This window comes from Galendromus occidentalis, unplaced genomic scaffold (assembly GCF_000255335.2).
Source record: "Galendromus occidentalis unplaced genomic scaffold, Mocc_1.1 scf7180000077471, whole genome shotgun sequence".
Taxonomy (NCBI): domain Eukaryota; kingdom Metazoa; phylum Arthropoda; class Arachnida; order Mesostigmata; family Phytoseiidae; genus Galendromus; species Galendromus occidentalis.
In genome coordinates this window covers 282,256-292,772 of record NW_003805459.1, presented here as the reverse complement: position 1 = coordinate 292,772, position 10,517 = coordinate 282,256, and the positions used below count along the sequence as shown (strand labels likewise).

Here is a 10,517-nt window from a genome sequence, read left to right as displayed (position 1 = left end):
TTGCTTGAGTGAGACAGCCGACCGAAAACTCCGTATACCCTGTAGTGATCGTGCGGAAAGCCTGTGGGTACTCTGCGAGAACCGGAGCTGAGACGCTTCTCTTAGCGCTGATGCAGGAGTCGATCCTCCGGTGAAAAACACATGCGCTGTCTTCGGAATTCATCGGCACGCGGTGTTCCCCTGAGTCTCTATGGGTTGGAGACAAAGTTCCGTTCTTGAGATTCTGATTATCGTTGCGATCGTAATTCACCCGCCATGCTGCGGGGCGACCTTGATAACGACGGTCACGTCGGGCAATCTCGAGACCGTAGCGTCCTTCACCTCATTTCAGAGGACGATCATAGGCCGCGACACAGGAGCTCCGCAGTTGTCAAGTTAATTGAATGCTCTCTGATCTGGCCTCGCCGCTACGACCGTGAACAGTGCTACGCTTATCAGCGTGATTCTCCTCATAATCGAGTCCCCTCCTCAAGTCTGGAATCACTGTGGATCCCGAAGGGACGGACTCACGTTAGAGCGTCTGGCAGCTAGGGCTCTTTACGTGCACTTGCGCCGCGACGTCTCCCGTATGCGGGAAGGCGAGCGTTTGCGTCGAAGCAAGAGAAGTACCTTCCTATATACATATCCCGCCCCTTTAAGAGGAGCGTCCAGGCTACGCCATCGGTCAGGAAGACCACGACGGCATGGCGATCAATCTCGCGGAACTATGAGCTCTACGGCACCGAAAGAGCTTCCGAGATTATCCCCAACTCGAAGAAAAATAAGGGCTGAAGTACTCGATGACAGCGGTCTGCGGCCAATACGACCTGTCAGTATCCCCCGATCCTAATACCGATTCTGCTTGCTACCTCGGGGACACCACGTCGCTGCTCGAATGCGCTCGAATTCCCAATCAGGTGATCCTCACTTCGAACGAACCCATGCCACGATCCTTGTGGAACGGCAAGCTTCATTGAATTCCAGGGTCCTTCGCCAGAATCATGAACGGGACTATCCTGGAGACTTGTCAGGCCTCGGAGGTTCCTCCTCGCAGGCTCGATCCAGTCCCTGGAGCATGCGTCGACGGGTGTACAGCCGTAAAAATAGGCCCAGATCAACTCTCCAATGAAGTACTCTTCATTTTATTGTGAAAAGATATTTCAATATCGAAATAAGGAGGTGGTTTTAATAGTCATTATATTACAGATCATCTGTTCTGAGTTATTTCAGTTCGTTCCATCGACCAGGGAGCATTCGAGAAAGCTCCAAGGTGGAACCTGAAGCTTGGACAAATTAGACAAGACCTACTGATAAATTATGGAAAATAATATCATTCACCTCTCGCTCATACACAGATACATGTCTATACGTGTGTATATATATTATCTCGTTTAACTTAGGAGTAAATGTGAGCACGAAAGATCGAACAATGAACTTCCGTGACTTTTTCAGAAACTAGATGCCTCACTCTGTCACAAGGTCAGCGTTCCCGATGACTCCGGTCTAACTGATTCATGAGGAGCGAACAGGGGCTTTTCCGAGATTCGAGAACACAAATTCACCAACTGACATCGTCAATGCTACTCCCCATTCTTAGGAATTCCGAGATGATCGTCACGAACTCGACCGACGGAGATCAATGTCCCCGAGTGACATTCACGTTAAACTAAACAACCTATCGGAGTTGATTATTATGACTACGAGACGGTCAGTATAATAAATTAAAATAGGAAGATAAGGCTAGCCACTATGAGTAATTCCGAGTAGTTCTGCCTCTCCGCGACTTGGAGAGAGGCTCCTGAATCGACGACGAACATCGATCGGATTCCTCTCTTCAACGGTAATTATTTTTGGACAAAAATATTATGATAAAAATCATCTTTTACGATTCTCGACAGCTTTCGACGACGAAGACACGAGCGTGGTGAAATCTGATGTCTAGCTAGAGTTGAGCTTTGAGCATGCTAGTCCCTTCCTGCATAGATCGATGGATCGGCAGGTTTCCTCCAGGAACTTTCGACATCTTTGGCAGTAGGAATCGCGCTGTATGTCGCCAGGACTGATCGTCCTTAACCGGGATATGTGTGGAGTTTCTTAGTTAGTTAGTAAAATACTTAAAACAGTATGACTGACTACCTTTGGCTGAGCAGCTTTGAAACAGCGCTGGGAAGCCGAACTTTGAAAATTCTCGCATGAGTTCAATCAGCTCCGCCGCGTTCCACCCCATCAACAGTAATAAATGATTATTGTCATGTTTGAGATCAGGTTTTTCGTTAATCCATCCGCGGAGAGTGCCGCTCGCATAATGGTCGAAGGGCGGATTTCACGTGACTTAAATAACGAGAAGCGTCGGCATACTGCTCCAAAAGGCTCCCACTGCGGTGACTGTGTAGAAAAGAAAGTTCCGTCTAACTAATTTGGCCTCCTGGTGCGGACATTGAGCTCGAGGACGTAGATATGGTTTGAGCCCGCCGCCCTCAGAATAGTCTTCGTCAACCTAATGCTCTCGGTTCCGGAGGCATTCCAACGAAACAATCCCTCGGTCGTGCCAACATGTAATGTGAAGTGCCTCAACAAAGTCGTACACGAGCTCACAAATCATCTTTGGTCTTCGCAAGTATGCTCGAGGAGATCATAGCCAATCAGAGCGTTGGGTTTATCACTAGTGGCCTTCGTGCATCGACGAAACCTCCTCGTCCTGGCTATGTGGGGAGTTGGGCGCGTCTTTCTTCGGGCCAAAAGCGAATTGAGCCGCCAGTGTCTGTATAGAATAAGTGATCATGTTCAGATGCGCGAGGATTTCCCGCTGGAATAAGAGCTGGCCTTCTTGAGCTGCTTTCTGATCGGCAATGACCCGTTGCAGAATGTTGTGGATCTTTTTCTGCTCCGAAGCCGTCTGGCTGCAGCTGTTGCAGTTGGCTTTGGGTGCCGAAGAAGATTTCATCGTTGGGAGCTGTACGAGGGGATTCGCCATTCCGAACAGCATGCTGGGATTCAGTGTCAGGTGGCTTGGCAGAGCTGGAATAGACGTGAGATTGATAAGTTGGAGGTGATCGCTCACGAAAAGGCATCACAGTCCTGCATCAAAGGGCCGTTCACTGGCACCTATCGATTCGTCTTCAACAGGTTAAAAGCGGAAGCATGGAGGCGACAATTCGAACGACACCTACCATGGGGGAAACTCGAGGGCAGCACCGTCGACTGGCTCTGGGAGATTGTTTGAACAGGTGTGCAGTTTTGGCTCGAGCGGGGGGGCGTCCTTGACACGGGTGGGGACCGGGATGAAGGCGGCGGAGTTTTTTCCTTCTTGATTGTCAATGAGAGCGGACCACTAGGCACGGTGTGTTTCTCAGATTCTGTATTGTTCGATTTTACTTCTTCGCCGTTCTCCGAATTTCCGTCATGGTGCTCATGCTCGTTCTCCGAGTGACCATCCGGGACTTCGGCATTACAGGACATCGGGCTTTCGGAAGCTGCAAAGAAAGGAGTCGCGAGATTAGATGAGAGTTCTTTCGGCCAATGGCAGAAAGCCACGGAGTTTAATTGAGAGCCTGGCTGCATAGTCTGCGCTAGGAGCCCCCTGCTGCAAACTGGTTCTAACGGTTCTCAGAGATCGTTGAGAGGCGGAACGTTGGGATGGGCGCTCTCGCCCCAGCGCACTGTCTTCGTGTGACCCTTCCCGAAAAAGGGAGCCGCCAGCTCCCCCGTTGGCTGCACGCAAGGGAGTCAGCTGAACTCTGTCACAGGCGTGCTCATGACCGTTGTCGAACCCTTCCTCGCTGTCAGAAGCTTTAAGTCGATCGACAACTTTTTGCTCGTCATACCGATCAATGCTTGCTCCATGAGGCTGATTGAGCGAGAGCTACCGGCGGGATGGAGTGCTCCGGCCAGAGAAGCAGGCAAGCAAGTCAAAGAGAGAGAGAGAGAGTGAGTGAGCGAGCGAGCATGTATGTGGAGTTATATGCGGCCTTCCTCTAGGGCGTTCTCCGAAGGGGCCAAATCCAAGTGTGGGACTCCGTTAGCGAGACGACGACGACGACAACACCAACAACAGCAGCGGCGGCGACAACGACCAACTGATCGACCAGGTGTTCTTCTGGTGCTCCCACACTCTCTATATGCCATTGTATGTCTCTCTCTGCCGGCCTGTCTGCCTGCCTGCCAGCAGACTTCTCGCTTGCTGCGCAATTCAGACGCTGAGCGTTGGTCGACCCTAATCGGAGCTTGAACCCTCCCTAGACGCATCGCGAAAAGCCAGCGAGCAAGTTTATTAGAGTTGTAGCTTGTGCAACATTCGGCTTGATTACTGTTTTACGAGCTGAGGATTGTCTTCCCTCGCGATTGGGAGAGCACTTATCTGAAGACCGTCTTGATTCAGCGAGCGGTCAATGAACAGGATTCTTACGCATTTTTGCGGTTCGCATCTTGTTCGATCGCCCTGTCAAGCAATCCCTGTTGGAAAAGTTCAAGACTCCGAGCGACGCGAGGGCCGAGTCCTGCGCTCGCTTTTCCCAACGTCTCTGCAGAAATCCTTGCTCCTGACGTTTCTCTCACAATCGGCGGTATCCGGGTTATAGTAAGAAAGGCCGGTAGAGTAAATCTACCTGGACATTTTCGTGCTGTCATCAATTTTTGTTGAAGCTCGCCTCAACCCGGACCCTGCCACTTCATCAGACGGTTGCCACCAAGTTTGTCCGTCCGCTCGTCTGTCGGTCGGTCTCTTCGTCCGAACGCCCGCTCGCCCGCCGCTAGTACGGCCGGTATATCCGTGCGTCCATGTATTCGTAATCCAGGTTCGTCTGAGCGCCGACCAGGCAACCAGGTGCAGAGTATCCGGCTCGCTCTCTCGCTCATTCGTTTTCGGAGTTGTAGTACGACGACAACGACGGAGTGCAGGAGCGACAACGCATACAGCAAACGGTCCATCAGAACATCTGGGCTCGGGGCATATCGCTGCCACCATCGCCTCCAACGCTAACACCCTCAGTGCCATATGTTCGGGTCTGGTCTCAGCTCTCGCTCGCTCTCTCTGAACTCCGCTGTATTCTCCGCTAAGCGTTGACTCGAACCTCAAGTTAACGATCGACGACCCGGTGCGGCTTCGGGCACATGAAGATCGAGTCGGAATCGAATCTGTGGTCGACGATTGGCACGTTCAGATCTCAGGGGGAAAAAGACCGAGGGAAGCGCTCTGAGAATTCTGTTCTCATGGAGCGATGATTTTTTCTCCGAGACGTGACTCCATCTCCTTTCCTTTGTGGGACGAGTCGCGGGAAAAGGTCTCGGCGCATTCCGAATAACCGGCCCGGCTCCCGATGCATCTCTGGATCTTTATCGATGCAAACACTGATAAGAGTGTGACAGTAAGAGAGAAGGCTAAACGCCGGAAGCTCGAGCCAATGAGGTCATTCCCGTCCGCTTCCTTCTTCATGAGCAGGACCTCCGTCAGAAGTTAAGCCTGCGGCCGGCGACGTCGCCGCCATGTGATTTGTCGGCTCAGAGGTGGTGGGCTCGCGGCTGAACTGTCCTGGATGACTGACTGGTCGCTGGGATGACATGCTGGCTGTTCAGAATCGTCGTGACGCCGGCCCGAGCACTCAAAACAGTCGGGAACAATGGCGGGAGCACTAGGGAGCTTTTGACGACTCGGTGCGGCAGAAAGTCCAGCCGACGCTCCTACGGGGAGAAAAGACCGGCGAAGCAACAGGGCGGGCGGGCGACCGGACCGTTGGCCCGGTGGCCGCCGCTCGCTCGCTCGGCCCGCCAACGGAATAACTATCGAGCCAGCAGCCAGTCCGATGGAGGATTGTTGCCGTCCCTGGTTTGCGGATAGGAAACTGTTACATTGAACTTGCGCGACTCGGTTCTGGCAGTTTCTCTGGGTCAAGCAGCGGTTGTTCACCCCGGGCTGCTCCCGTCAGTCGGCCGGCCCGTCAACCGTCGGTGCCGCCACCGCCGCTGATGTTGTTGCTGCCGCCGGCAAGCAATGTCAATGAACGCCCTTGCGAAGGAAGTTTGTTGACTCCGCGCGAACAGCCGGTCGCGACCAGCAAACGGTGGCGGTGCTTGCTTGGGCGTCACTCACTCACTCACTGAGTCGTCTATCCGTCAGTGAAAGAAACGGCGAACAGGCCCATGAGCAAAAACCGACCGACCGGCAAATACTGAGAACGCGAAGAACTTTAAATGGGACAAAATCGGAAAACGGAGTAAAAACCAGAAACAGAGTGGGATCTGTCGCGATCTCAGCGGCTGTCGCGGGAAAGAACGAACTTCGGGAAAACCGACCAGAATTGATAGCAGAGGTACCGTTCGAGACCGAGGGCATCCGAGAGAGTGAATAAGCCGAAAGCGACAACACGGATCGGAGGCCCCCTCCCCGCGCTTGAATCCTGGGAACGCAAATCGCAGGCTTGAGGGTATCCCACACTGGCTTTTCTGCCGTAAGATCTTTCAGCACGGAGTCGACAGAGTCTGAGTTCGATTTCAGGCTTTGTCAGGAGGCACAGAAAGACACTTCGTGTCTAGCAGACCTCTGAAACCCGGTCGCTCCGACAGCCGAGCTCTGTTTGCTCAATTCGAGAATTTATGACATCGCCGACTCCGCCGCGACTATTCGAGACGATTCCGGGTGCAAGAAATGAGCGAGGTGGCCTCCTTCTTGGCCAGGGCTTTCCTTCATTCGGAGAATTCCTGACGTGACGGAGGGTTGCCGTCGAGCAAACGAAGAGAATAATCGAAGCAAGATCATCCAGACGAACTTTCTCGCGATTAGCATGGAGAGAATCAGTCTAACGGGAACACGCATATCTCGTGTTGTCGAATTGACCAAGGGTAGCGAGAAGCTGTACGTTTCCCAGACTTGCCGGCCGACGTGGCTCGCCTGTGAACGCATACGGATTGGTGGCTGGCTGTCTAGCTCACTCGTCGGCGGTCGCCGACGACGATACGGTTCTTTGGATCGATTTAGAGTGCGCTTTCTCTGGCGGCCCCCAGAAGCATTCGCTCACTCGTTCTCCCGCTCTGCCATAGTACCAGATGAGTCAGAGGGGGCCTCACCTCCTTTAGAGCAACGGCGTGGGTTTCATTCAACATATAGAAAGAAGTGGAGGGGTACCCCAACGAGGGGTGGAGTGGCCCAACTAAGCAAGAAAAACCTTCCCGGTTTCTCTTCCTGTGTTCCTCTATAGTTTTTTGCCTCTCTCGCAGTTTTGCTCGGTCTATGCCTATCTGTTCTCGACTCGTCTGCCCGACTCCACTAAGGTTCAAATCTCATTCAATTCCCTTAGAATTGGCTCTCTCAATTAATTCACGGGCTCACAGGACCGTATCCCTGACGGGTCCTCGACCGAAACCACGACGAGAGCGTTCAAGGAATTTGCTCGTGAATCCGGGAGATCCGTGACCCGCCCCCTTCCCGCTTCGATCTCGATGAACCCGATGGCAGGTATTCCGGAGCGCGGAAGCGAATCATAAGCTCAATGTGCCATGTCAAAATCGAACGAATGAATTACTACTGGCTGGCTGGTCGGCTGTCTGTCTGGCCGGCTGTGTGACTGCGAGCTCTTTTGCATATCACCTCTTTCTCTCGCTTGCCCGCTCAGGAGACCGCCGAAACGACCGAGCCGATCGACCGAGGACCAGGAAAACAGACGGACAGACAGACTGCGAGACCGACGAGGACGAGCCACTCGACCAACCGCCCAGTCTGAACGAGCGTTCGACCAGCTGGTTTTGTACCTCATATGCCGCTGCCATTGCCGTCCCCTGTCATATTCCTTCGTTCCGAGTCGCCCCGAATCTCCTCCTGAATCTCATCCTGGTCCCCCTATCCTGACTGCAATCAGCCCGCCAGCCAAACAGTCAGTCGCCAGCCCGCCAGACGGACCGACGAGACCAACGACAGTGAAATTTCTCGAGAGGAGGAGGAGGAGGCGACGACGACGACAACAAATGTTTCGGCGAATGCATTTTGACCGGGACACGCGCTCTGGAATCGAGTCTTCTACCAGCAGTACCAGCCAGACGAGTAAGAGCAAGTAGTATGCTGCCCGGCCATGCGACAGAAAGAGAAACAACTCGTCTGGGACCACAGTAGCCTACCGACCCGTGAACTCTACGGGCTACTCTGTAGTCGTCGTCGCCGGCGGCTGATTCCCGTTCGTGGAGCCTCTGAGCAAGGGGGCTCCTACCGGATGCGAGTCCAGACGGGGCGGTTGGGAGACGGTCGTTTCTAGCTACATCGAAGAGCGAGGCTTATTTCCTCGTCGGGGAAGCGTTCCGTTTGTATTTCGTTCTTTTTTCGTTCGTATCCCGGAGAATTCCCGATACGTGCCGTGAATAGCGTGAATAAAGACTCTTCCGATTGAGCTCAGAAGCAGTGCGTCGTAGACGGCCAGGAGAATCGGATCGATGTTTTCCGATCGAACTTTCCTCGTAGACCAAACAGTGTCGACCGCAGACAAAATTCTAGTGGAGATTTAAACCCCGTCGCGAGAGACAAGGGATTCGAGGACTCCTACACTTTCCAGGCGATCTAAGATTCGGGAGCCTGGCGGTATATTTCGATACAGACGGGTACGTCAATCATGTTTACTCACTTGGTTCATCGTCGTCTGGATACGACATCTCGGTGGAAAGAACATCGGCTGGGTAATAAGGCTCGCTGAGACTTCTTTCCGACAGCGAATTGTGATTGTTGTTGCTGTTGTTGTTGTTGTTATTGTTGTTGCATATCGCCTTGAGTTTCTCCGTGTTCTGGATGGCGGCTTGCTGGATGAGACTGGGCCGAGTGTACGGGGATCGTCCGACGATAGCACTGACTCTCGCGGTGAACTCGCCCTGCTTGTGCTCTCGAACGTCGCGTTTCAATCGTTTTAGCCGCTCCCTAACCTGCATCGGACTCCGGTCGAAGCCCTGTCCGCGTAGAAGATCGGAAATGGTCCGATAGATCGACTGGAATTTCGGAACCATCATCGATGCGGAGTTCTTATCGAAGTTGGCGTCCTCTTTCGCCATCTCGATTTCGTACACATCGAGCAACAAAGACGTCTCCTCCCGAGACCAGGAGCTTCCACGGCCGCCGAATTTCTGTGCGTCGTTCACGGCCGCCGCGGCTGCCGCTGCAGCTGCAGCAGCTGCTGCCGAGACATTCTTTACGGCACATACCGAAAGATCTGTGGGCAGTTGGTAGGACGTGAGTTCCATTGTTGCGGTCCGGTTTCTCACCACGACAACGGCACCATAGAAGATTTTGAGAGTTGCAAGCGAAACCGCTCCGTCAGAATGTCGAGCTTTTGCGCTTCGGATGGCCGGCGGGGTTCAACGACCGCCCGATGTCGCGGCCACACTGCGGACTTGTGCGGAGAAACGTTGTGCTGGTTGCCGTGTTGCGGCTCTGTTCCGATTTCTAATGAGCGGACAGCCCCTGCGAAATGGAGCCTATTTCTTCCTGAGTCAACCACGCTCGCCGGATGAGCACTCCTGCTCGGGAACTCGGCCGTACGATGACCGTAACGGGCTCCGTCGCCTTGAAATCACCGGTCTCGACGGCTCGAGCTGTTGAGTCCAAAGTTGAAGCGGTTTCCAAAGGCTCAAGGTAAGGTCGTTCGATGACCTCTTGCTTCGAGTGGAGCGGGTCGTCGTGAATGGCCGGGCCGCTGAAGAGATTGCCGTCGAGGATCTTCCGGGAAAACCTGGAAATGTGTGTACACAGTTGGCGTTAGGTCCAATGCAAAAGGATCGCGCGAGCCGATTGGTTTGTTTGATTGTTCCGGCCTTCCGTCTTTCAGTGGCTCTCACTAGCTAACAACGGCAGTGACGGCGACACCGGCCGCGACAGCAAAGAGTCCAAGAGGCCGATAACCTCTTCTACATTGCGGCAGCGGTGGTTTCCATGCGGTAATACACACTCTCTAAGATCAAATAACAACATTCGACGCGACTGACGAGTTCAACCTAATTGGAACGTCGCTTCGTCACATGGCCCGAAGCACTAGTTCAATGGCTTAGAGGAGATCCGGAAGGGGAAAAGCCGAAAGAGATTATGGTTATGTGTTATGTTGAAACACGTATTTACACGGCTTCGAAAGCAGTCGAGCTCTCGGATAGCTCTCCGTTCTTCGCTCGTTTCGCTCAAACTCTACGGGGACAAGAATCTCAGGCCGAGCGGGACAGGGTGAACAAGTGGATCTCGGACGAAAAACTACAATGCCGACGATATCGGATTTCTGGCTCTGATCATTTGATGAGTTGAGGATTCGAGTCCGGAGCTTGCAGGGACTCCTTTTCTTCCTGAGGCACGGAGGGCATACCGTGAAAACATCACCGGAGATCGAGAGAAGAAAATCTCACTATTTCTGACTCGGGTTAGTTTTTCGTTCAAACGATCGCGCCCGGGTGAAAATCCACACAGAAGACGTCCACGCATGCCCTCCCCGGTTAGAAAACGTTCTTCGGTGCAGATCGTGGAACCCCCGATCGAGACGGAAAGAGAGAGAAAGCCAGGACGGAAGTGACCACTTTCTTCATCTTCGGGA

The 10,517-nt window shown here is 53.2% G+C and overlaps 1 protein-coding gene across 1 annotated transcript; it reads right to left on the bottom strand.

The window, feature by feature from the left end:
* Positions 1-2,641: 2,641 nt before the first annotated feature.
* LOC114828290 (bromodomain-containing protein DDB_G0270170-like) lies at positions 2,642-9,186 on the bottom strand. Its single transcript, XM_029111807.1, has 3 exons — positions 8,580-9,186; positions 3,150-3,452; positions 2,642-2,997 (listed from the first exon to the last, which is right to left on the bottom strand). The coding sequence occupies exons 1-3, from the start codon at positions 9,184-9,186 to the stop codon at positions 2,642-2,644; spliced, it is 1,266 nt and encodes a 421-aa protein (XP_028967640.1).
* Between the last annotated feature and the right edge of the window lie 1,331 nt (positions 9,187-10,517).